This window comes from Acipenser ruthenus, chromosome 20, assembly GCF_902713425.1.
Source record: "Acipenser ruthenus chromosome 20, fAciRut3.2 maternal haplotype, whole genome shotgun sequence".
NCBI lineage: Eukaryota > Metazoa > Chordata > Actinopteri > Acipenseriformes > Acipenseridae > Acipenser > Acipenser ruthenus.
Window position 1 is genome coordinate 24,383,729 of NC_081208.1, and position 27,930 is coordinate 24,411,658.

General features: G+C 38.1%; 1 protein-coding gene across 1 annotated transcript in view; it reads right to left on the reverse strand.

The window, feature by feature from the left end:
• LOC117425856 (serine/threonine-protein kinase Nek11-like) overlaps positions 1-27,930 on the reverse strand; it is a 44,529-nt gene that overhangs the window by 10,842 nt on the left and 5,757 nt on the right. The window contains exons 3-14 of the mRNA XM_034043143.3: positions 26,012-26,177; positions 23,881-23,999; positions 23,381-23,445; positions 23,151-23,277; positions 14,998-15,147; positions 10,799-10,877; positions 7,845-7,933; positions 5,521-5,634; positions 5,081-5,153; positions 4,361-4,427; positions 2,056-2,144; positions 586-646 (exon numbers count right to left, since the gene is read on the reverse strand). Of these exons, the coding sequence (XP_033899034.3) occupies positions 586-646; positions 2,056-2,144; positions 4,361-4,427; positions 5,081-5,153; positions 5,521-5,634; positions 7,845-7,933; positions 10,799-10,877; positions 14,998-15,147; positions 23,151-23,277; positions 23,381-23,445; positions 23,881-23,999; positions 26,012-26,177 (1,199 nt within the window). The remainder of the gene's footprint in view (positions 1-585; positions 647-2,055; positions 2,145-4,360; positions 4,428-5,080; positions 5,154-5,520; positions 5,635-7,844; positions 7,934-10,798; positions 10,878-14,997; positions 15,148-23,150; positions 23,278-23,380; positions 23,446-23,880; positions 24,000-26,011; positions 26,178-27,930) is intronic.

The following is a 27,930-nucleotide window of genomic DNA, read 5'->3' on the forward strand; positions in this document are numbered from 1 at the left end:
CAGCTTAATAAAGCATAACCAAGTTTCATCAAGCATGCCAAGCAGAATATATCAGAGGTTAGGCATTAAAGCATAGCCGAGCGTGATAAAGCACAAGGAAGTTACCATGTTACCAGTTACATGTGCACAATTGCCTTGGTAAACATGTCTTTAAGTGGCACTGATTTGAAAAGTATTTTGACCTCTTCCATTACTGTGGTTACTGATGTGCAATTAGATCCTTATTAATATTAGCCAAACAGAATTAGAGATATACATATTTATGTGTCGGTCTTGCTCTGGGATGGCATAACGTTTTTTTTTTTTTTTCTATAGAATTCAAATTAAGTCATCCGCCACCAGGTTAATAAAACATTTTGTGACAGGCTGTAATTGCAATTAAAGTAAACAGGTTGTGTTTTCACTTGGTACCATAAATACAGATCTAGAGGGGTCTGCTACTTTGATACACTTAATGTAAAGTGTGACTGGAAAGGGTTAGGCGGGGTTCCTTCTGGGGTGGCCTTTTGTTTTCCCTACAGGCACATGCTGGGGTCAAGGGGTGTGGCTGGAACTCTGGGACACCGCAGGCCAATCAGAACTCACCTGTGGTGCTGGTCTGTAGAATGCCCAGCAGACAGTTCTGATAGGCATGGAGGGTGCAGCTCTGGAATCACAAGAAAACAGAGAGGGACTCAGTTTCACAAGGGCTTTAACATTTAAATCACTTTTCTTTTTACTGCACAACAGGGATCATTGAATGGCACAAAAACAGTTTCACCGATCAAGCTATTTTATTTTCTTACAATCCAGTTATATGATTAGCAGGTCCAGGTTACCAATGAGAAATATCGTAAAGGCTGAGTCTGTATGATGGAAAAAAGCTAAGTCAGTAGTGTTGGGGGACTTTTCAGTTGTCAATGACTCAACTACACTCAAATAATGTCCAGAGGACTGACAGTGACTGATTTGCATAAAACAGGTGAATACGGTCCTTTCAGCTTATGCCTGTTGACCTATTTTCTTCCTCGATTTCTTACGAAATCTGTTACAAAAAAAAACATGCACCGATATAGGAGATGTTTCAGGACATTACCATGACCTTTACTGAACACGACTATTAAGGCATATACTCATTTTTTCTTTTGTTATTTGGTTATCATCTTTGTTCTTTTGTTGTACATGCTGCATTTGCATTGGTCTTTTCTATAAGCAGGTTTCAAAGGTGGGGGAACTTGTTACCTATACAGCAAAAATAAATGTTAAATATAAACAAAATAAACTATCAACAAGGCCTGCTTTTTGATAAAGTAGTGCACAGAAGAATAAACTATGGATAAATTGAATTCCATAGTGAGACTCTGCAGATTTAAACAGAACATATAGCAAAAAAGAATTTAATAAAATTACCAAGATAAATATCTTCAGTGGCAAAAAATGTTGAAATGTCTTGTTTCGCATAGAAAAAGTTTACATTTAAAAATAAATAGATATTATCTAGACTTTACTAAATGTTATATTGAGGTTTGTCCCATGGTGTAAATGTATATTTCTACTGTCTGTTTCCCCATTCATAGATATTGTTTTTGAAATAAAGATGTTCTTGAGCTCAGCAGAATGTAACCCTATTGGATTTGTTTTTTTTACAGAGAAAATGTCATCTGATTATCTCTCTTCAACTTGGTCCCTCTGATATTTCTGTTGCTTTAAAAAATCTCAAATCCTATCTCAAGGGATATGAAGCATCAGCAGTCTGAAAGATACAGATTCTGACAGAATCCTACTCTGTAATTTTGTTATTTTCTCTCATGATGGATATGAATAGTGTTGCTTATATCTCATGAACACCGCATATCCAACTGATGTGAAACTCCGTAAGGACAATCTTTAGCACCAGTTATTTACTATTGGATAAGAAAGCACCCGCCTGATTGTCATGGTGATCTGCTATTTCACTATACTATGTTATAATTTGTATTCACAGCCCTGGATGTGTGTTACTGCTATACTTTTCAAGAATGTTTCTGACAGATTGGGGGAGGGCAGGCGAAGTCCCTCTAGTAGTACATTTCTGACCTGTTCCACTGAGAGCGCCAACATCGAACCAATCACAGTCTCTTCCAACTCGTCAAAATCGGAGTCTCCCTCCGAATCCCAGTCCTCACCTGTGGAGCAAACAAAAATAAGTCATGTATAAGAGAGGATGTCCCTATTAAGATTTGGGCTGACCATCACCACAGTGCATAATCTGTCGAAAGTCAATTCAGTTGGCATTTTCTCTCTGCTTATGAGAGACCAAAGACTGACTAGCACTTCGGTACACTGGTAATGTTGCTTTGCAGTGAAAATGGTCATTATAAAAGCAGTTTGCTGCTAATGAGCCCTGATGACCAGCACTATGCTGGATGTCTGCAATCAAAGTTAAGTAGCAAAGGATTTTGTGATTCGAAGGTCACTGGTTCCAAGTTCCATTTAACCTTTATTATTCTGTTCACTTAGAGAGTGCAATCAGAGCAAAAGAAGTGCAGATAATACAGACTGATTATCCAGACACTCAAGTGTACATGTGTAACGCCTGCTTTGGGAGGTCCAGCACAACCACTGCACCTTTACTGGCTGTCTGTTAAACATCTTCATTAATAATAATAATAATAATAATAATAATAATAATAATAATAATAATAATAATAATAATTAAAAAAAAACAACAACAATTATAACAAGATCATTCCCAGAAATGCTGAGTGAAACATAAAAGATTTACAATATTTTTCAGAATTTCTCCATATAATTGGCAGTTTTCCTGATTTCTCCCCAGACATAATGTTATATTTTCTAAAGCTCATTGTGTAGAATTGTAAATTATGGGATGTGGGAACCATAACATTAAAAGCACAATAGTGTTGTAAATAAACTGTGTAAATGAGGGGTCTAAAAGCCAGCAAATTCAATAAAATCTATTAGGTAGAGCTTGGAAATCTGAAAATCAACATATTTAAAACAGTATAGCATAGAGAACTTAGTATAGAGCTCACTGCTGTGGATTTCAGACCCAGCAAATGCAATAAATTACAGAGAACGAACAGTACAGAGGGTTTTACCATTTAGTCGCCTGTGGTATTTATTCTGTTTTTATGATTAAAAAAAAAAAAAAAAAACAGCTTTACGATTACTTTAATATTACCTTCCAGCTGTCCTGTCAACCCAAGAAGTAATAAAGCAGTGATGATGGGCATTCACAAGTGCCAGAGGTCTTCATTAAATATAATCAAAAACTGTGCTTCATATTAACTGAGTCCCAAGATACAGACTGAACATATTGGCTGCATCCAATTCCACAAGCCTCAAAAGGCAAATAAGCATTGGCAGGCTTTTCAGTTCACAATCGTAATTTAACACATTGATGAATTCTAGCCTGCCATGTAGTAACCTATACTGGTGACAATACTTCATGTGTCAATTAGATATTGAGGTTTGTCTCTTTAATGAACCCCAGAGACTCACAGATGCAGAAGTCAGGATTGTATGGCAGTCTGGAAAGTTAGCATATCTCTCTGTTCTGGGACTTAAGCAAGCACAGCCCCTTTTACTAATTACTGTATAATTGCGTATAGTAGTCATTAGCCAAAACTGACTGTCTAATTTTATTGCAAGTTATTCTTGTCTAAAGCTTTCTAAATCTTAATAAGAACTCTTCCCTGCTCATATTTCATTTTATATGGTATAAGCTTTACAACCTCATTCTAACTTCTCATGAGAATCGCTGCATGCTTGCGCAATATTGGCACAGTATGGGGCTTCCAGTCTTCACCTTTTAGCATCACAGTACTGCCTGCCTTATTACACTCTGCAGACACACAGGGATATGACAGAATCCCTTACAGGTTCCAACAGCAAGACGTGCAAAAGGCAGACAGAGTAACCCAGTACAGAATCAGTGACCTAAAACTGGAGTCACAAATTAAAGAGGATCCCTGGAAAGACACCCTAGAAACACATTTTACTATGAGAAATAATTGTTTTAAAAATGAAACAGTGACCCAAATAATCATATCGCAATTGTTAGGAATGAGAGAGGAGAATATGTGTGTGCTGTTACATGCTCTCTGACTTGTCAACTGGTAAACTCTGGTTAATACAATGTATTAACTCAATGAGACGGTTTAAGTGGTGAATTATCTTAAAATAGACATGTATTTTTTGTGAATAAAATATAAAGACACCCCCTGTGGCACAGTGGCAAACCTTTCACTAAGGCGTATTGAAAGATACATTTTTCAAAAGGTGACTTGTGAAGCATTAGTCTACTGTACTAGGTTTCATTCATTTAATGGGGACAGACTTTCTTACACACACAGACAGGCAAAAGAAAGCTACTCACTGTTTTTTTGCAGGCTTCCCTGGTCCACCTCATCTAGTGACCCCAGCTCTCCACCTTCATCGCTGGCCTGATGCATGAAACAACAGGAGAATCCCCGTCACTCACAATGAGTAATAAAAACATTAACGGCATCTGTAGGCCCCCTGCATTAAACATTGCCATAATTTGTATTCAAGGACTAATAATTAATGATATGGGGTTTAGTATATCTTAAACCTTTCTCAACAGTACATAAAGAGGTTTCCAAAACACTCACTTGAATAAGCCATGGATGCTTGTCTTTAAGGCCCAACTGGCAACGTTGTAAATTCCCAAGATATATCAATCAATGGCTCATTCAGGTGTCACTACTGTAAAAATGGGATATAACTCTTAAAAATACCCATGCCAGGTGTGGGTGTGTTATTATGGAGATTCATCATCCCACCAAATCAGAGGCCAAATCCCATGCAAAGGGAGGTCACCATAATCTCCATACCAAGTTGTTCTCAAACTATCGCTAAAACTGTTTGTGTGACAAACTTACATAGAAGTATATCCACTTCCTGCTGTTGGGAATATGCTTTCCTTGCGAGGGAAACAGAAAATCCATGATGTTCGAAACATGTTTGAAAATGGGTTTTAGATGTGAAAAATAGATACAGAACTTTGGTTGGACTGTCTTGCACTGCCGATACTTTAGGAATAAAAAAGCAGCAAAGTTTTCAATGAGCTTCTTACCTGTGCTTTTCTGCTATGTCTTGATTTTAAAACTTTTTTCTGGTTCTGCTGGTAAAGCTGGTCCACGGCTTTTCTATGAGGAAGACAAATATGAGCAAGGACTGTTAGAGCCAATGTGATGCTCCTCCAGAATCCCCAGCGAAGACTGGTGACTTTACACTACCTGGACCTGAACCTGCACACCATGTGGCCATTCTTTTACCAGGTGAGCCACTAATTTAAAAGGTAGGCGGGGCATGCAACTCTTACTTTTTGATGTCTACAATAACCAGAGTATGACATTAACACGACATATATACACACACACACACACACACACACACACACACAATCAAGGATATTTGCTTATATAAATGTAAAAGTTATCTTTTCATTATTATTAGGAAATACAAAGTTAATGTGAGTTTCTTTGTAAGTACTTTGCCGGCAGCACTACTTACTGCACTTTGCTCCTCTCTGCGTGCTGGTCCTGTCGCAGTCTCCTCCTCTCACGGGGGTCTAGCCCCTGTGCCTGGGCAGCAGCTCGTAGACTGTCCAGATGAACCTTCTGTTCCCTTAAACACAGACAGACACAACCTGCCTCAATCGTAACTTATTCACACCTCTGGGAATTTGCAATAAATCCCTGCCTCAGGAATCGTCTTTCCCATCACTACTGTTACTAATGCAAGCCATCATCAGTCTACAATTCAAAATGTAGTTGCAAGGGGCTATTTTTGGTTTTGGACAGAAACTATCTGAAGAAAATGGTGGTTACACGATTTTACATTAGTGCTTAAATTCCATATGGAATTACATAACTTCATGAGCTGCCCAGCTTCAAATTATGTACTAAGGCATGATAATCTAGGCTTTAAAGTATATTTCCTTATTTCATGCATTGAAGATCCTTTGTATTGAAGGTCCTTTGAATTAAAGTAAAACCAGATATTTTTCAAATGCACCACTTGGAGATTAAAAGGCACAGCAGGAATCAAACAATGTGATCCACAGCACAAGAAGTGAATCGGTACCAATAAGCTATCAGTTAATCAAAAACGTTGAAGTAAAAAAAAAAACAACAACAACAACAACATGACCAGAATGAAAGGGATCTGTAATACTGAAACTATTTCAAGAAAGATATTTAAAAATGCTCCACAGCAACCCCTGCTGGGAGTACCTAGCTGAGCAGCAGGCTACACGGCAACCAGTGACTGCTAATATCTGCACCTTGTTAGGGCACCAGTAATTCAAGGATAATTACAACAGTGAAAACTACAGTCTGGTCCCTGCGTTGAATCACTCTATTGAGCCAGTGTATAATCCAGTTTGTCCATCAGCACCCCCCTCCCTCCATTCTCATTGAGTTATTTTTAAAAACCATTCCCACTTCATTCCCAGTGGAGGTGGCAGAGTGAGGCTGTCTGTCACCAGGTAAATGGGCTATGTAAGCCTATGTGATTCTCACCAAGTAGGAAATCAATTCTAACCAGATCCTGTTTAGAGTGCCAGAATGAGAAAGCTCATTCTCATCAACAACCTCGACACTGAGATCATTGATTTATTAAAAAAATAGGCTGTAGACAAACAACATACAGACTACAATGAAGTTGTTTTTTTTTACTAATATTTTACAGTCGCACTGGGCCCAGTGAAACCCTGGTTCAACTTTAGAAAAACAGAATGTTTGTGACCAAGATTTATTCACAAATGTTGTGTTTATTAAAAACCCCAAATATACCTGTTGCAAAATTAGGAAAATTCTACACTGAGTTATATGCAAACATGCAGTAGTGTGCGTATCTATGTGCAAGGCCTGGACAAACCAAATGCAATTCACTATGTAGTTTCAGTCATGACGGACAAGACAAACAATCAGACAGACTGATAATAGGCAAACAGTTGGCAGGTGCTTCCTTACGCAAGGATGAATAATTACTGACGGTTCATGAGAAATGGTCTCTGAAGTGATGCCTTTAGAGGCCATTAAGACCAGACTTCACTGCACCAACTTCCCATAAGAAACATAAGGTTGTGATCATTGAGCAATGGCCAAGCATCGAAATCTGATTCTTTGTACAGATTACAAACAGTGCATAGCACCCTGAAATTGTAAGCAGTTTCATAACAGCTCTGAGTTATAATGACCTGCCTAGTTAAAAATAATGAGGCACTGGATCAATAGTTTTGTACGAGTCAGTCTGGGAGTCAGAAGATTCAATGGGAGAAACTGGTAATAATTCAGACCCCTCAGGCAGACTAGTTGCTCTCTTACCCATTAAAAACATGACCACTGACCCCCGCCTCTGAACTCTCGCCCAAAAATGCTGCTTTTCATTCAGAACCAGCCCACTCAGACTTTCATCTGATCCACACATGTATACATGGATTTGATACTGCAACCAGACGTATGAATGTATTTATTTATTTGTGATGTGGTTTTATAAAGGAGCAGATGCATGTGTTATGCTGCTTTGTACAGCTGTATTTTCCAACTCTGAAGTGATATACTGGCAAATCTGTATTATAAACCACCTGTCTATAACCATGTATATTTATAAATATAGATAATGTTATAGCAAGAATAGCTACAACCAGGCTCAGTACCAGAGAAATGCCCACCTCAATCCTGACCTGATTCCACTATTTAGTCCTGGGCCGACTTCATTTGACATGTGAACCTGATACAGCCAGTTTAACTACTAGCCCCCTACCACCTCCCTCAGCCCTATCCTTTCCACTAAGGCACACTGTTTCTGAGGTTTTGTTCAGGTGAACTCACAGGGCTGCAGCAATCTGGGCCGATTCCTCTGAAACACAAGACTCCCCGAGATCTCTGTCAAGAAGATCTTCCAGCTGGAATGCCAGGCTCTGTGGCAATGAAAGAAAAAGGGACTTTTAAAATGCTTTTATGATCTAGAAAACATGCTGTGGACTGTCAGGTCCATTGGATCAATTGTGCCTACTGACAGAATTCAGCTTGTAATAATATGTATATTTATATTGCTAATCCATGCTGTGACAGAAGGCCTGATGCATTTGTGCAATGACACTAGACATATTTTTGTACCTTGGAAACCAATACCAACTTCATTTTTTGTAACAGTAGAACTATTAAAATGGAATCTGAGATCAAGCAAAATATGGTTTTTAAAAAACAAACAAACAGAAAAAAACAGTCCTATTTCAAATACAGGAGCTACCCAGGAAAAAGGGTTCAAATGATAGCAATCTCAAACTGCAATTACATTGGGGTTTACAGTGCAAGTATATACTGAGTTGAAGAGCTGTCAGAAAAGGGTTAATGAAGGTTATCTTTTTCTAAGAAGAGGCTATTTTGAGCTATCTTTATACAGCCATGCGACAACAGTGGTACAAGTCTATTCTCGAATCACTATCTCCATTAGTGACTGTCTGAGCCCAAAGACTAGACTGCTAAAACACTGAGATATCTCTGGAGCCATCAAGTCAGACACTTAAAAAGCAATTTGAGGACTTATGGGAATGATAATGCTAACATTGTTGGCTCTTATTGGTGCAATTTATTCTGTAATATACTGTACCACTGGTTCTGAAATAACTGTGGTATATTTGCTTTTCCAATGAAAAATAGTTCCTCTCATTTCTGTTCATAACCGGTATGATATTTTGACAATAACTTAGTTTAAACATTGAATACTACTAAGAAAAGTGTTAATCTGGTAGACAAATGTTCTGTCTCGCAAACTACATTGATAATGGAAGATAACATTTGCTTACTAGTTCTTGTTGGAACTAATGTTGAGAATTTGAATTCAAGAATCTCTATCCCAATTAATTTAGTCTTGTTGGACATAAACCAGGCCTAAGCACATAATTTAGGACACAAAACAGTTTCATGTAAAGCAAATATGCCCTAACTGTCATTATTACTCTAAGTCATCATGCATTAAGTAATACCTTCTATCATAGAGACCTGATCCTGCTGACATCCAACTTATTCATGCAGAACAGGCTGCTCACAATGTAAACACAACCAGAATGTCACTGTACACATACCCAGATTAAAGCGTAAAGGTTAATCAATTGGAAGCAAAGCCTGAAACTGAATGGTTTTTTTTTTGAAAGGTCAGTTTATAATGATATCCTATTATACTGCCTCATGATGTAATTGTTTGGAGCAGATTCGATCTGCTAATAGCTCATTTCCATCCACTGCAGTATTCGATGATGTTTTGTCCTTTACAGTCACGTTGAGGCAGTCTGTACCTTCTGAGCCACTGAAAAGGTGATCTACATCTTTGTGATTGTCAAGGTATTGTAGTTGCCCTTGTGATAACACCAACCTTTTAGTACAAAACTGTTGCATTACTATTGTGGTGCCCACTGTATTGTCATGGTGTTAAATCTCCTTCATAAAGAGGTAGAAACCTGTGGACAGCAAACCAATGAAGTCATTGAGAAACTAATTTGCTTGTTGACTTGATTTTTGGTTTTATATGACCATGCATATGCACTGTATAAAATAAAACACATTCTACTGTATGGAGCTTTTATAACAAGACAAAGAAAACAGGATGAAAGTAAGACGTTTGACTGTTCCGTTTTAAAAAACATACTTCATATCTCTCTTTTTACTTTTTTCTTTAGAAAAGTAAAAAAAAATCTCTCTCTGATATGAAAACTATCTGCTTCTTTAACTTATCAAGTTGAATTATACTCTAAAAACGTCTCATTTTTGGGAAGTGGTTGCATCTCATTGGAAATTAATCTTGAAAGCACAGTTACTGTTGTGACTGAGAATCAGCCCCATGTAGTTAAAGTTCAATATATCCATGTCTTTTTTTTCTTTTTAACAAGCCTGTGGTTAGAGCTTGTACATCACCAATCACCTGCAGCTGGAAGCTGCCGGCTATGAAAAATCCTCTGTTAATGTTTTTAATAAGGAAAAAAAAAAATACGCCAATTAAAAATGCAGCAGAGCCAGTGGTGTGCTCATTGGCTTTGAATTCCAATCAAACCATTATTAAAAGTCTGAGAGGATACATGGAGCACCTTTCAACCTCATTGCCTTTCTAGAGTCAGCTATTTCTGACATCTCCGGTGTCCCTCTGCATCAAGAATCGCCTGGCCCTGATACTGCCACCTGCACAAAGCTTGATTCAGGAGACTGTGTTGGTATTTTATTGTTGTGTCTGCACATACAACTGCTATAGGAACAAGTTTCAGGGGTTGTATTAAGACCTGCCTCTTATTAGCCAGTAGGCATTGGCTAAATTTGGCAAAAGTTCAAGAGACCATTTATCAGTTTACTATGGTTTACCATGTTTTTAAATGCTGTACCATACAACTCTAGGAGCTTTAGAATGCTTATATATGCTTTTTCAATATGCTTTATTATACTTTGCTATGCTTTTACTATTGGAAATGAGATGCTGTGTCACACTTTGAGCTACCTTTAAGGGGAAAATAACATCTACAGAATATCTATTGGAGATGAAAGTTCCTGCATTGTTAATATGTTCTAAATACATTTTCTCAGCAGTAAGGGCAAGCAGAGACATTTAAGCTATTGCCTGGGCAAAATATTAAGTGTTAAAGAAGTCATTTTCATCATTGAGTGCAGAAGCACCCTTCAGTATTTAACCCAGTTGAGCTGAATAACAACCCAGTTTAGTAGCTCACCAAAATGGACCTACAGTAACTACTTGAATGGACCTGAAAATCAACAGTTCTATCTGTTTTGACAGGACTTACCTTCACATTCTCTTCAATGAACTGGGTTTTCAGAGTCTCCGTGGCACTAGGTCTCTTGGTCGGGTCTTTGTTGAGCATCCTGTCGAGAAAGGAAGACACACATTGAAGTCATCAGTGCAAGTACTTGATAAATCCAACTTCACTGAAACTGAGAAATTAAACATAAAATATCTGGCCGACTGTGAATGTTAATAGGAGTTATAGGTCTTTTTTTGTCGATTCCTACCTTTTATGGGAAAATAAGTCATCCAATGCAGGTGTGAAAAATAGGGAAGTTTAAGTTTTGTGAATAGCTCACATTGTCATTCAATTTATATTCACTAAACATACAAATGAGCAACAGATTCACACTCTGCTCTGAAGAACATGACCGGTACCTTGGCTTACAATCTTTACCATTTATCTAACAATAATTAATGCACCCTTTCCACAAAAATGAAAGTGTATCTATTTTTGATTGATTAATTATTGGCCCATAATGACCCAGAAAACATGTTGTGCCATGCTAATGATATCTTAATTCTGCAATTAATCTCTCTCGCAGTAATTTATAGCAGCACCGCGTTTATTTTTTCACTTAATGAGAAAGGAAACGCTGTTTTCATCAGTATGACTTACAGGCAGCTTACCATTCACCATTCACTCATGCCCCTGTAATGTGTCTTTGCAACACATTAATAGAATAATTTTAAACAGATTGCTTTAATCTCTTTCTGCTTTCTTACTTTACCTTCAGTTATGTTTGGTCACAAGAGAAATAGGTTAGTTGGTCTCAACTTCAGTGGACAGAAGTCCCGATCGTACACCATTAGCACTGTAATCTTGGTATTTGCAACTGTAGAGGTCAATGTAACTCTTTTTATTCTCATGACGTTTGTTAGATAATTTCACAATGTCCAGCTATATGCTAACTTAAACAGGTAATTAAGCCCTGTTAATTATGCAATTCAAATATTGTACTGTTTGTCCTTCATAAATTAAATGTATAATGTCAGCCACCAGACCCCCCCCCCCCCCCCCCCCCCCTCCATTCTTCCATAACCTCCTCTGTTATTTAAATAAAGGGATTTACTGTATAAGGCAACAGTTAGGCAACATTCAAAACCATGTCTCCCTCGGGGGTAATTTGCAGCGCTAAATCAAAACCTATTATATAACAAGACATGAACAGCGAACTTCACAGAGACACAATTAGAGATGGTATCGGCTTCTTCCACGACCTTTGGAAAACACCTGCCACAGTAATGACTTCCCTTCACTGCAAACTGCACTCATTATCCAGTATATACTGTGGAAATGAATGCAGTTCATAAAACTCTGCTGTGTAAAGGACTCAGTCATATAGCCCCACAGTTGCCACCTATTTCTGATTTACCTTCAGAATACATATGTTATCACTGCACCAGAGTGCTTTCTAGAGTACTTTAGTTAACAATTTTGATGTTGTGTATTTGAAAAACGCTTTAACAAAGATGTAAATAGAAACATTGAAATTGTAATTTTACTGTGACACAGCATGAACACAAACATTCTTTTTGCATGGCAGACAAAAGGTTAAAAAGGGAAGATAATTTTGTCTCAGTAATGCAGTGGTCTACAGAGGTCCATGGTTCTCATATATGGTATTCTGCAACTGTAATTTACATTCACACAGTATGAAGCTGGAACATCTCATTACTTTCTGATGGATGTTGATGACAGCCATGCTGAGTTATTGTTGTTGGAAGGATTGTGATTACTTTGGGTAGGTATTTTAATATATGCTTGTTTCTACAGCACCTTGTCGGGAATGTCAGAAATAACAGGGGGTGGGGGGGGGGAGGGAAGGGGGATGTACAGTGTATACAGATGAATGATGTCATTTTCAATACAGTCACAGAAAAAAAGGTCAGATTTTGCATATCTCATGCACACAATTTAATCATGTGATATTTTATAATGCGATACTTGCATTTCTTGGCACCCCCGTTTTCTCAAGGGTGCTCGGCGATTACACCTCCATTCTCCCTGAATTGAGCCTTGATATTGTACTGGAGGCTCTCACGAAGACAGTCTTCCTCTTGGCTATCACCTCTGCAAAGCGGGTCAGTGAGCTACAGGCACTGTCGGTACACAGCTCCTGCATGCATATTTGGGAAGATGGCAGCAGGGTGTCACTACTTACAAACCCTGCTTTCCTCCCTAAGGTGATCACAGCATTCCACATTAATCAGTCTGTGGAACTAGAGTGTTTCCATCCACCTCTGTTTTCTTCGGAGGAGGATAGGTGATTAAACTTCCTCTGCCCGATGCGGGTATTGAGGTGTTACATGGATAGGACAAGAGCTGTGCATCATTCTGACCAGCTCTTTGTCTGTCACGCACTGGATTGTGGACACAGTCTCGACTGCGTATGATAGTGCCGGCTTGCCCCCACCTGGGAGGGTAGCCACGCATTCTACCAGAGGGTTGACCACATCTTGGGCCCTCTTCAGAGGGGCCTCACTGTCCAATATCTGTAACGCGGCTAGCTGGGCTACACCACATACTTTCTCTAGGTTCTATCGCCTTAATGTGATCCTTCCTTGCCTTCATTGGCCACGAGGGTCCTTGAGGTTGCATGCTTGCACCGCTAACCTTGGGTTATGCGGTCCTGATGCGTCCCTTGTATGCTGCCATTCTGTCTCCCTTGCGACTGCTCTGGTATACTTTCTGGTATACTTTCCCATGGTCGTCTTCGAATTGAAAGGGAACATTAGGTTACTTACCGTAACCCTGGTTCCCTGAAAGAGAAGACGACCAACAAACCTTGCGAGGTCGCATCGGTCGCCTCACAGGTTCGATGCAAAAAGAAGAATGGCTTCCGTGGGTTAACTATTTTGATCCCTTGGTAGGCGGGACCGAGGATGTCACCCCAGGAAGAGGCCTATCGGCAGCTCTGATATAAATAGCTCAGTAATACCTACCAATAGGCAGGCATATTATTATTATTTATTTCTTAGCAGATGCCCTTACCCAGGGCGACTTACAGTTGTATACAAAAAATACCATAAGTATGTTGTTCGTCTTCTCTATCAGGGAATCAGGGTTACGGTAAGTAACCTAACGTTCCCTGAATGTAATTTGGCTGCAAAGCTACAATTGACACAGGAAACACCAGGAGACACACTGCAGTTGATTTACAGTTTCAGGGAATGGTAAGTAAAGAAGTCTTTTTGCCCATCATGATGTACTTTTTTGAGTTTGCGTGTCTCCTGAGGAAACTTTGGCAGGATGTGCCAAATACATTATCAGTATGTATTTATTTTTACTAAATTATATTAGTTTGCCTGAATGCCTTATAATGTAACACCCTAATGGAATTGACTGAGACGCACAGAAGCAAGCTTGCCAGAAGCACAATCAATCAGCCCCGGCTGGGAATGCTTCCCTCTCGCTTCATAATGTTGGAATGATTTTAGAAAACAGATTGAATTTCGCTGCTCATTGCAAATCACTCCCCTTAAAATGGAAGAGGACATCTCACATCATCAGGGAAATCTGCAGCTAAATAGTTTTTATAGTGGACTGATTTCCATGTGTTCTCAGGGCAGGTCTTCTTCACTGATGGATTTGGATTCCACAGCACAGTGTCCAACTGCGAGTACAATTGCCACCTTCTGAATCTAATAGGACAACCAATACTGTCCTAGGATTTGGTAGATAGTGTAAAAACTTTAATACAGTTTCAATGTTGTATCTTGTTCAACCAAATCCCACTTTTGGTATTTTTTCATAAATAACCAGGAGGAATGAAGCCAAACACATCCCCCAACATAAGTTTAGTTCAGCAGAGAAAACCTTTTTGGCATAGGATCATGCATTCAGTTTTTTGTTCTGCAAAAGCTGTTGACTTCATAAGGAGTTCTCAAACCAAGCTAAATAAGCATCTCTGGCAACTGTTAATACTATAAAACACAAAGAACTGTTACAAAAACAAGTGGGTTTCATTTACTATGTTTAAAACTCCATATTTGTTATAGCTATAGCATTTTTTACAGCACATTAATACTGCTTCTTTCAATTTCAATGAGGGCGACATTAAAAGAAAGGATTTTAAATGAGTTTGATGAGAGAGGTTGGATGCACACAACTGGATAAATGATGCTGTTCCAAAGAGACTGTTCAGAGCTATCCTCTAAGCCTATGTGACTAAGGGATTTACAGTTTTACAGTCCTACCTCTGTAAAATAGCGTTCAGTTCAGAAGAGAAGCAGTCAGGTAACGTAGGGGAGGATCCCTGAACGATTTGGTGGACCAGCTTCACCCAGCTCTGGTTATCAAAGGCCTGAGTAAGAGCTCCCATCTCATAGAGGACACACCCCAGGGACCTGTGTGGGAAAGACAACCGTTTATATGAGCTTGGATTATGGAGATGTTATTTATCAATTTGCTACAGTAAATGCTCTGCAAAAACAGAACACTCTTTTTAACAGGCTTTGCAGATGTGCAGTGTGATTCCATGGCACATTATTGTGTTATGTATGAGAAACTGTATTTGCTTAGTCTAAATTCATGCAGAAACTTTCACTGGCGCCAAATCATTTTTAAGTGTGTACAGAATCAAATGCCAGCCTATCTGACCAGTGTGTTACAATGTTGTTCTAATAATTATTCATTGCGTTCAAAAATGTTCTACATTCAATCTCTTAGGAAGTCCTTTAACACATGCATTACTAATTCTGACAGCAGTTTGCTCACAGTGGAAAGTATAGCCCAGATGCAAAGCAAAGGCACATTTTCTGGAATTGATAAAACATGTTAACGGTACAACAGTAGCAAGAAACAACTTGAGAATTATTTCAATGCTGTACAGGCTGTAAGGTAAACCTGCAGTTTGGAATGGGTGAAGTGCTTGTGCCAGCTGACACCCCTGCTATTGCCTTTTTCCCTTCCCTATGGGGAGCAGTGGACGGAGAGGGAAAGAGCAGCTTTTCATTTAGCGAGCTGCAGCCTAACCACACAGGTGTTTTTCACAATCCACTGTGTGAAAATCAATCTGTATGCCACAGTCAAGACATTTTGAAAAAGAAGCTGCCCACTCGACAGACACACACACACACACACACACACACACACGGTTAGTAAACAGTTAGTAGCCTAGAGACATGTTTCTCAATGCTTTACTTCTGTCAATTGCAACTCTTTAGAAACTTTGAGAGAATCATTATTCTGAAACTTATATATATTCTCTGTCTAAATCTTTCAATTAATATCAATTAACGCTTCACTGAAACAAGTATTGAACAGTCACAACAAATAACAGCATAATCTTGTAAATCAGTATCTAATAGATATATTTCAGTGAGCTATCTAAGGTGGTGTATTTCAATTTATTACCAAAATACGTTGACCAAAATACCTAAATAAACACTGTGGCATATTTTGGCTGTCCCATTTCATTTTTGGTCATAGGCATTATGCATCTGTATGATTTATATATGAATGTGCCATTTAAGGGTACACTGCCCCATACCACAGCTGTTCCTCACAATGTTACCAGTATAACACAATCACCATTTGTTTGATTCACATTATTAAGCGACAGTGGAGCATGCTTTTGATGCTACAGGTAATAGCAGGATATCTGTTTCATTCAGTGGCCAAAGCAGGGAGAATACATTGAATCTTGAAAGCCAACTAACTCTACCAGAGAGGGTTAAATGCAGTTAACAGTCAGCATTTTCCAAGCAAGTGTAACATTTTGACAAAAGAAGTGATAAACTTGAAATTTGTCAAGCTCCACATAAAAACATATCCCCCTGTGTTGCAACTGGCTGCTGTTCAAAGACTACATCCATTCCACTCCTCCATCTGTGTATCTGGCAGAGTTTTCTCTGGCTTTGTACAGCCTACAGCAGCAAGCACCTCCGGGAGCCCAGCTACAGAGATTTCTCCACACGGCAGCCATGCAAACTCCCTTCTTAGAATGCTCACTCCTTAGCCAGCAAAGTACAAACAACAGAGGCAGCATACTTTTGGCAAAGGAACAAGATGCCACATGAGGTAGACACTATCCTGCCCTTTTTCATTTGAACACTTCTGTTTATCTCCCAAAACTGCCTCTTCTCTATATAATGTCTCTGCTGTCTGTGTCTGTTTTTTACATAATGCATTACATTTGCTGTACCTCTGATCCCTGGCAGTACTGAATTCTCTATGCTGTGATATAATAACACTGCTGGCTCTCAGATACACAGAACTGAGCTCTCCTATATTTCATTTGCAGGCTTTCAGAGCCCCAGTACTGAGTAATTATATTATTATGTTGCCAGCAAATGGCCCTCAGATTCCCAGTTTTCCATACTATTCTCAATTTTCTGACGCTCAGAATTTAAGTACGGAGTTTTCTATGATATACTATATGATATGACAAGTGGACTCTCTCTGTCATTAACTTTGATTACATAGCTGCATGTCACCAAAGCCAAAAGCAGCACATAGCTGACTAGTTTCTGAAATTCCCAAATCCATAAAAAGGAAAGACCAAAGCGCTTTTCAAAAGATATCTTTGTCTCTTATTTTATCTTCTCTTCCTGTACACTTTGTGCTCCCTGTAACTATTCTACCAAGAGCTGTGTATTAGATTTGCTAATTCTGATTCTCTGAACACACTGCTAAATGTACATTTGATTAAAGTTAAATCACTTATGTAATGGATTTTTACAGCCAAACTAATAATTTCTTTGAGTCTAAAATTCATGGAAGACATTCTTGTAAATGTCATAGGCTTCAAAAGGCAGAAATGTACTGGATGTACTGTATGACTCTTATGGTTAAACAACAATGCAGGACACATACATCTGATTAAAACTCAACAACGTAATTTCAATCACAAGATATTTTTTATCATCTTACTTTCATTACAGTATTTTAAATATACTATCATGTATGTTTTTTTCATCCTCTATTGTTTTTTTCTGCTTAGATCATTAAGGGGCCATTCCAGTAAAATGTCCCTTTTTAACCAATTCTAAAATCTGAAAAATGTGGTGGTTACAAAAATAACCACAAGGGTTGTGCTGCTATCATTTCTGCCTCCTATACAACTGTGGCAACTGTGAATAAATGCTAAATCTCCATACAAAATCAATTTTAGAGACAGTGGCAGATCTTAATATTATACTAAGTATTAATACTGGATTAGTATTATACAATACTTTATAAACATTTGAAAGATACATGTTTTATTATGGGGTTACACTTGACCGAATTTACTGCGTAGTTCAACATTCTATTGTAAAGCAAAACAGAACAAAATTTCAATGTACCATTTGTAATTCAGTAATATGAGAGAATTGGTCAGGGGTCTGAATACTTTTGCAAGGCACTGTATATATACTGTATATATATATATATATATATATATATATATATATATATAAGTGAAATTCTAATTCTACTATCAAATACACTACCCACCAACAATTATCAGGACAGTTTAATAATGCTGGGGTTACTACACTCAGACCTCTTGTCTACTTATTTTGGTATCCCTGAATAGATAATGAATTCAAACACATGTAATAAGCAATCTGTTTCAAGCACAGCTGTATATTTACAGGTGCGTCTGTATTCCAAACCACACAAACTATAAATGTTTTAAAAAGCGATGACTCTATGAGTCATGCTGGAGAAAAAGTAATTGGGTTTGGTTTTCATTAAGGAATGATCAAGTACCAGGTCAGAACACCTTGCAGACTTGTCATGTTGAATCCGTGCCATCCTGCCCTACACCTGTGATGTCTATATTTTTGGTGCAACCCTTATAAAATCCTCTATTATTAAATTTCAGCAACATCTGGTGCATCTAAAACTCGACGAGGTATTACCCAATTCAGGAATGCGGTGATCACATAAAATGAAATAAACTTTTGTGATAGGATAATTACTTGTGTTCCAGATTTGCATGGAAATAAAGTCACTTACCAAATATATCTATCACTATTTAATCATATCCTGATGTAACTATCACTATTATCTGCTGTATTATTGAATTGTGGTTTGTCACACTTGAACAAAAGTTATTGTATTTCTTGCTCTTATTGTATTACTTGTATTGTAACACTTGAAATGTATTTGCTTACGATTGTAAGTCGCCCTGGATAAGGGCGTCTGCTAAGAAATAAATAATAATAATAATAATATCAAAGGCTAGTAGGAAAGAGACCATGAACACCCACTTGAAAGTCCCTCTGCATTTCAATAGCTGCTCCCCCCCTACAACCAGCTCTGCAGTGTGAATAAACACAAACAGAGGACAGCAATCTCATTATCATTGTCTGTGTAATAACACACACACACTCTCACTTGAGCCCCTATCTAACTGAGAGTTTGCTACACAATGTTCAGATATTTCTGTCATTATGAAACTTCGAGCTCTCAGTAGAACTCTGGAACTGTTTATCAGTGCAATTCCAGTATTCGTTTTAAATATTTAAACAGTGTAAATGATTAAAAAAACAAGGTACACAAAAGGCAAACAGAAAAGGTGTTTGAACACTGTCGCATTATGCCTAATGGGAGCAGCTGTATTAAAGCTATGTGGGCGGCTGTGGAATTGGCAACGGTGATGTGTGAACAAAAAGTATATAAAAATGTATTTTAAAAAAAACAAAACATTTACATTACATTTTTATGTAATAATGAACAAGGAGTGCACAAATATGCAAAATGCTAAATAAAACCTCTACAAGGTTATTGAAGTCAAATAAGATTATATATAAAGCTATATATACTGTGTATGTGGATGAAGGTGGATGTGTATGTGTATGTGTGAATCTGTTTAATTCAGTTCACATTACATCCATGCTCTTGAAGCTTTTACTCCTCAGTGACATAAACTAAATCAGAGTGCAAGAAGGTATTCATGAATGCTAGTTGCCTGTCAAAAAGCTTATACAAGAACTGCTTTGAAAATTGCATTTTCTAGGCGAATACAGGGAAACAAACTGGAGGTGGCTTTGTAATGAGGTGGGAACACTTGCATCATAGTATGCAAGTCTATACCCTGCAACACAATACAGGTGGCAGTACTCTGATTAACTAGATTACCAGCACCATCATCCCAACATGCAAATATCTCATAGCTAATTTCCTAGCGTAGTTCCATCAAAGTCAAACATGTGGTTCCTGAAATGTAGCCTTTTACTGTGGGGGAGCAGTGCGGAGTAGTGGTTAGGGGCTCTGGACACTTGACCGGAGGGTCGTGGGTTCAATCCCAGGTGGGGGACACTGCTGCTGTACCCTTGAGCAAGGTATTTTACCTAGATTGCTCCAGTAAAACCAACTGTATAAATGGGTAATTGTATGTAAAAATAATGTGATATCTTGTAACAATTATAAGTCGCCCCTGGGCGTCTGCTAAGAAATAAATAATAATAATACCATCGCAACTGAAGGAGAATCCAATCCAGTATTTTCTGACAAAAGTCTTGCGTTTTAATTTCAGTAGTAAGACTCAACCCAATCCAAATAACCTAAACATTTTATTTTTAAAAAGCCCTGTAAATTATTTTTCTCTTGCTGGTAAGATGAAGCTTTTAGATTTGGCTGCTGGTCCCGCATCTCAAGTGGAAGAAAGCCACCCCCTTCAAAAAAACAACTTTTCTGAAGACACACTTTCCCTGATGAAGAGGACTGCCTGCAAATAAAGTGTAGGTGGGGGATAGGGGGTGGGGGGTGGGGGGGGTGGGGGGGAAATAAAGTTGCAACTGGGATTGCGTAGGCATCCTTTTTTGAATGTTAGAGAGGAGGGATCGATAGTAGAAGCAATCTCCAATGATCCCTCCCCCGAATCTCAGCCTAAGCTTATAGCAGAATGGATTTAAAGAACAACAATTGCATCAACCTGCAGCACTAGCACATGTAACTAACTCAGTTTCTAAACTGTTATGATTAAACATTGTTGAAACACAAGCAAACAAATGCTAATGCCTTCATAACATACTGTCATTAAATTAAGTTAATATTAACATAACATGAATTAATGTATTAGCTAAAACATTTCACTACTTGACATGTGAAATAAAATATTTATCTTCCCGATGAGCCACAAGCAGAACTAGTTGGTAATATCTCATTATTTGCAACGAAAGCCCACCTTGGGAGAACGATTACAAATATAGCAGGGAAGTAAAGGCTTGTCTGCTTTTAATTTACCCCATGCTCTTCTGTTTGGAGTTCCGATAGAAGGAGAAACCCAAAATAGCAATGCACCCCTTTCATTGGGCCCATTAAAAAAAGGCAAGGCATCCATGCGTGCTGTGCAGAACTGAGTCATGCTAGTTACTGCTGCCAAGTTAGAACAAATGTAGTAATTACCACAACTATACAGAATCAGACATTATGTGAAAACTAGGTCATCAGCTGCTATTTCAAAACAGACGTAGACACTCCAACACTCTATTCAACACTAAACTTCGCTACCTGATGATAGAGAAAAAGGATTAAGCAGTCAAAAAATGCATTGCTCTTTTCTTCTTCCTGTTCTCCTTGTTGAATAAGTAAAACATGTTGCATACGGCTCTTTATGATGTAGGCAATATGATGAACTGGGAAATGATATTTTCCATGCTTTCTAATGAAATGTTTAATTACCACCCGGTCCACTTTGCTTTAACAACTTGCTTTATCCTAGTACAAGTTCCACATCCTGTGTGTGTGTGTGTGTGTGTGTTTATCAGAGGACAGCTGAAATAAGTATTTCCAGGATTACTGGCTGAAAAATGACATTTTAAATCACAGCTATTTTTTTGCCAGACACAGCATTCTGGCTCTGGCATCTGTTTTCCTCCTGTGCTTCTTTGAATACCTGCCACTGTTCTGAGGCACAGTTCCAGAGAGAGCACAGTTATTTATATTTCTTTATTTATTGATGTTAGCATGGCACCTATTTTATGTTACATTTTCCTTTTCCAATGAATTCCCTCAGTGCCACACTGTTTCACTGGAAGCAATGAGGGCTGATGAGAAAAGGTATGTTACAGGACACATCTAAAAATGTTGGGAAACAAGCTAATTAGAACAGACAAACACAGACAGTAAAGGAGAGGTAACCAGCATGATTATTATTACACAGATTATCACTATGGCGCGAGACAATTTATAAGCATATCTACTGCATAATCATGGTGCACCAATACCTTGACCTTGGAGGCACTTTAAAGACTAAGTAGCGGGGTTCCGAAAAATATACAGCATTACACGTCCCCACGTGTTGCTACAACTGTAGCGGACCTTTTCAAAAGAGCTTTGAAACAGACTTTAAAGTTCTAAGTGTAAAAAATTGTCAGGATGTTAACAATGAAAAGAAAAATGACAGGTACGTTATTTAAAGCACTGATAGTGTAATTTCACATACTGACAAAATTTACTTTTTTTTTTTTTTATCCAAGACATTTCATGTGGACCGAACAATTTGCATAACGATGCTCATATTCAGCAATTAGATGACAGACCTCTTATCTCCTTGATAAGCAATTGAATGTGCATCTCAAATTGCTTATTTACTTGCAGAAAAACTGCCCCTTACAGGAATTGCAAAAGCAGTGCTTTATCAAGATAAGCCAGAGGAGGTGGAAATGTTGTAATCGCTTGGAACAGCAAGGTTGTTCCAGATAAGCAACGGCCCTGCTTTCACTGCGCTGCATTCTGCAGAACATTGGGATCACAATGTGTTTAACAGGGCACAATGCATGCTATTCTATAATGCAAAGTGCCTAATTTTATGACATGTTAGTATTCTGGTAAGGTTTTATGCATACAGTATATCTTATGTTGGCAGGTTTAGACATAATTCATTATTATTTGATATATTTATTTTTATGTAACCCTTATTATCTAAGATATGATTACAGGTGTATTTCCTCAGTGAAAATGTATTGGCTCCACTAAGAGACTACAATAGAATGTACCAATGGATTAAGTAAAGTGGCTAAAACCTTTAAACTTCACTTTGAAGGGAAAGGTACAGTAAAAATGGAAGTGTTCTGCAAGACTAGACAAAATACTGAATATAAGAAAGCTGAAGAGTTTCTAAATATTGCACCTCTAAAACCAGCCTGTTGGCCACGTTGCACTTAACCCTTGCAAGTAAACACAAACTGCCATTCCATGTCATTAAGACTACAAGCTTCTGTCAATGAGAAGTTGTAAGCGTAGTAATAAATGTATCACTTACTTTAGTTTGACTGTAATTTGTCCCAGGAAGGCCATTTACTGCTTTGTTGTAAGGGTGATTTGTGTCTGCAACTGGAATACACTCGTTATTGCAAGGCTCGATCCCCATGAGAACATTTTTTGAACGAATGAAGTGTCTTTGTTTGCCTCTTACCAGATATCTGACTTGGTGCCGTAGCTGCTACAGGTAAAGATCTCTGGACTCATGTAGTGGGGAGTCCCTGTGAAGGTGGTGGCATAGTCAAGGGACCCAGACAGGATTCGAGACACGCCAAAATCGCCTGGACAAAATACAAAGTGTCCAGGTAAGAGCTGTTCAAGACTACAAGGATATCTAAACTTGGTTTATTTTCCAACATTAGCTCTACCTAATAGAATACTCACCAATCTTGATCATCCCATTCTTTAAAAAGATGTTCTTGGTCTTTAGATCTCTGTGTAATATCAGTCTGAAATGCATATCCACAAAGAGAATGAGCAGGATCATTGAATGAACCGGGAAGTGTATGATTTTATTACTCTATTGACAAATAACAGATTCGGCTTATGTTGTGTATGGGAGGCCAATTGTAAGCCTGCAAGTTGTTTTTAATAATTGTCGCCATTTTTTTTGGTTTTGTTTTGAGTTGCTCGTTCATTGTCTTTGCTTCCTAATTCTAGGACAATCATGTGAGACTGTCACCTTGTTGGCCCACCTGCTATACAGTACTGTTTAGAACAGGTAGATTCAAGTGGTCCATGAAGTGATAACATGGTGGAGATGTGCTAAAGAAGGGCCATGCCAAGTTGCATTACAATCTTGGTTCTCAAGATACAGCTAAAGAAGTGTTGCAGCTGTAGGAATGGGCATCTTGACTATATCCTTGTAAAACACCAGTGCTTACCTTTCATGCAGGTACTGCACTCCCAGTAGAATCTGAATCAGCCATTCCATCACCTGTCTCTCTGAAAACAGTCTGCCAGTACCCCAGCGGTCCCTGATTCTATTGTCTAGGTCCCCACCCTGAAGCAGAGAACAGACAGTTAAAAGAGAAGATCCACAGAATGTGACAACAATGGGTGTGAATGAAACCCTGTTATTGTGGCAAACTTTTTGTTCGATGAATAAACAATTAATTGAAGTGTCAGTCTGGCTCTGAGGACGCAAAGTTTAATCCACTATCTGAGCGGGTGGCAGCTCCACAGGAGAGATGTATTTTCTATTATGTTTTCTGCTGTTAGCAGTTTTCAGCGCGAACTCCTAGCTCAGCAGAGAAAACGTGGAATGTGCATTTCCAAAAGGTTAAGCTCACTCTAAGAGCCCTCTTGTATAATTTACCGATATAACATTTTTTTCCCCCTCCCAGCTTAAAAGAAGCAGACCCACTTGAATTCCATTAGTATTTTCTGAAATTGAAAAAATAGGAAAGTGTTTCTCTCTGGAGAACATGGGCAGATCATGCACCATTTTTATAATCAACGGTGATCAAATATTCATGCTGGTGTTCTAGAGGCAATGTATGTATTAAACAAAAAACACTGATACTGTGGGATAAGCAAGGCTTCAGAGAACAAACGTGCAACAAGACACCAAGCCAGTAGGGACACATGCAATATTCATGCAGTGTTTTCATTGCCATGATTAAACAGGAACGGCAGGGAAGTTAAACCCCATTAGACAGCTTTTCCTAGAAGAGATTAAACACCATCTTTTAAAGTGTTTGTTCTAAACATGTCAGCTACTATACAGTCTGAACCTGAAAATATGCAATACCCTTATAAAAGATAGCACCTACTGATCAGCATAATACATACCAATGTTGAGCAAAGTGGTACAAGCTTTGTTAATATCCCTAATAGAGTGGTGCTTCCTTACAATGCTGTTCTTAGTTGACTGAGAATCAGATAAATGAAGGGTAATGAGGGAAACAAATGCAAATATCAGCCCAGAATAGGAGTCAAGTAAAATGTTAACAGTATAACAAAAACACAATTTGGGGAAAATGGGAAATTGTGATTCTGTGCGACAAAAGAGCTTTAATATTAATGCTTTAATATTTCATATTTCATATTTCCGCTAGAGCTGAAAGCTAATTGGCTGATGGCACTGAATCGTTTTCTAATAAATGTAAAACCCTGCAATCAGTTGAATTAACAACTGGACTTGGATTCTCTCTCTATGCTGTACTGCATTGGAGAAATTCAGTATGTGGAGAGATGTTTGCCATCACTCTGAATGGCTCTGAGTTCTGTTGGTCCAAACACAGAAAAAAAAAAAATCAGTATTAGCGCATCAGATCCCAGAACCACTCAAAATCATCTTTAAAAAAAAAATGAAGGGAGATTAAACAAAAATCTATTAAAATGACATTTCACTTCCTGATTCAGCAGAACTGCAATGAGCCCAGTGTGCTTAATGTTATGCCGCCTGAAACAGACATCTGAATGGATTAAGTATGCCCTTCAGAGATCTCATGGAAAGTTCAAGTGTCAAAGCTACGCCAGTCTCCGATTCATAAAGGAAATGTCTGCTTTTTCAGCATTATTTCAAACAGACAGAAATTGATTTTCATTCTGTATGTGCTATAGTCTAACGGCTAACCATTTATTTCCTTTAAACAAATGTGCTAATGTTATTACGAGCTTGTTATCCAGAACATTCTTAATATACTGTATCTCCTTGAGGTTTAGTTAGCAAACTCAAATCACTGGGAAAGATCACTGCAATTAGGAGATACGTCTGTCAGGACAGTATAAAAAAAGTATTATATGCTGGTAAACAGTTATACTAATTGCTAGTGAAAGTTGTAAAATATGTGTGAAGCTCATACTTTGATAGGTGCACAAGTTTGTGTGTGTGTGAGTAAGAGAGACACTGTGGGTTTTGGACCTTTGCAGAGTGTGTGCGTGCTCAATCAGAGAGGATTTTAAACAATCACCACCCTAATGAAGACATTAGCCGTTTACTTGATTTTGTTTTACTTCTGAAATCTTAAATACATGACAGAGTGTAGAAATGCAGTGTTGGGTGGGTACCTCGCAGTACTCCGTGGCGATACAGAAGGAATCGAGCTCCACAAAGCTGCAGTAGAAGTGAACGATGGCTGGGTGCTCCAGACTGGACAGAAGCTGGGCTTCTTTAGCAAAGGACACCGTCTCGTCTCCTTTCAGCTCCCCCACAAGGATTCTCTTCAGAACTTTCCTGTAAGAAAAGACAGGAAAACAACAAGATGAAAAAAACACTTCACCACTTGGAATCACTTGGAGTCTATTTCTCTGCATTGCCAATATTGCACACTGGTCCCTTTGAAAAGGCTGTTCTTAATGTATAACATGAATCTATTAAAAACTTTGTGTGGAAAGCATATGGAGCACTGCAGCACAGTAGATCTTTTTGGTGGTAGCAGTATTAGGGCCTGGGGAGGCATTATGGTTGGACCTCGGCTACAGATGAAAATCGGGAATCCTATATACCCACCTAGGATATTTTCAGGTCTCATGGATATAAAACAAGACTATTATTGCAACAGCAAAAGCCATCATACACTCACATAAAAATGATATGTGCAATCCTGTTCCATACCAATTAAGCTAATTTCCATATAAAAATGACTTGCAGCGGTTTATTTAATCAGCACCCTCTTATTAGCAGTGTGCATTTTCAGTGGATACAATTACTGGGTTGCACAGAGGGCTTTGTTTTCCTGAATGAATGCTGTCTACCAAAATTAAGATATTTTACTCTTGTCAAGCAACTCGCTGTGGGGATATATGAGATTAGATTGCATTTGCAGCAGAAATGAATTATTAAAAACAATGGTTTAGTGATATTTATTATGCATGCATGTTTATTTCTATATAATCTTTTAGCCCATAAGAAAAAATAAAGAGGATTCTACCCTTATTTGGGAACTGCTTAAAACCTTATGCAGTTAGATTTTCTGTCACAGCATTGCTTTCACCACCATGCTAATTGTGCAGTTTTTTGTGAAGTGAAAATCAAACAGCTTATGTTACACATGTCAAGAACCAACCACGGCGCATGTACTGTAGGAAAATGAACATCCTGCTTTTGAAATCCTAATAAAAAAAACATCTGTGCTCATAAAAGATGACCTTGTTCAAGCAAGGTAGTCTCTGTGTAAATGTACTTATTCAGATAATAATGGAAGGCTCTCATTTCAATTAAAAACTTCCTCTAAATGCCATTGAATCCTCTTAACATGAATACACTAAAAAATCTCCATTGATTTGATTTTTTATTTTTTATACTTATTTTGGGGTTGCGAATTAACACTTTTGAGGCCAATATCAAACTCTTTCACAGCTGCATTCTAAACTGCTTTCTGCGCAAATCTCTCCACTTGTTATATACGTCACATTTAAAAAAAAATATGTTGTGAACTCATTTGTTCTTGTGCTGAGCACTTGCTACAAACACCTCTTGTTTTTTTCAGCGAATGCTGATTATCTGCTCCTTTGTGAACAATATCGCATTCTACTTCAAAATGTGTTTTAACAAGCTCATATAGTATAGTCCATATACACTGTTCAAAAAGATTGTATAATTGAAAGCATACATTGTCCTTGAATATTTTTTGTTAAGATAATTTGCAAATAGCATGTCAAATTGCCTTGCCCTGTACAGTAATAAAAAAAATAAATAAATAAAAACTGTTGTGTATATTTATGAAAGTTGTTAGTTTTGAGCTGTCAGATTTCACAGATTAGTTATGTAAATGGTGTCCTTGTATTTATGCTATCTCACTTTTCTTCAGTCAAAACTTAAACTTCTTTTGAAATGAGGTAGAAATTATTGTACTGAGGAATGGTCTTTTATCTCCTCCATAACATTTTAAACACTTTGCAGTGCTGGCTGCACATGGTGGCACTATTGACAGTGGTATGGCAGTTGATTCTAATTGTTTGGAGTATATGTTATTTAGTTATTTGGA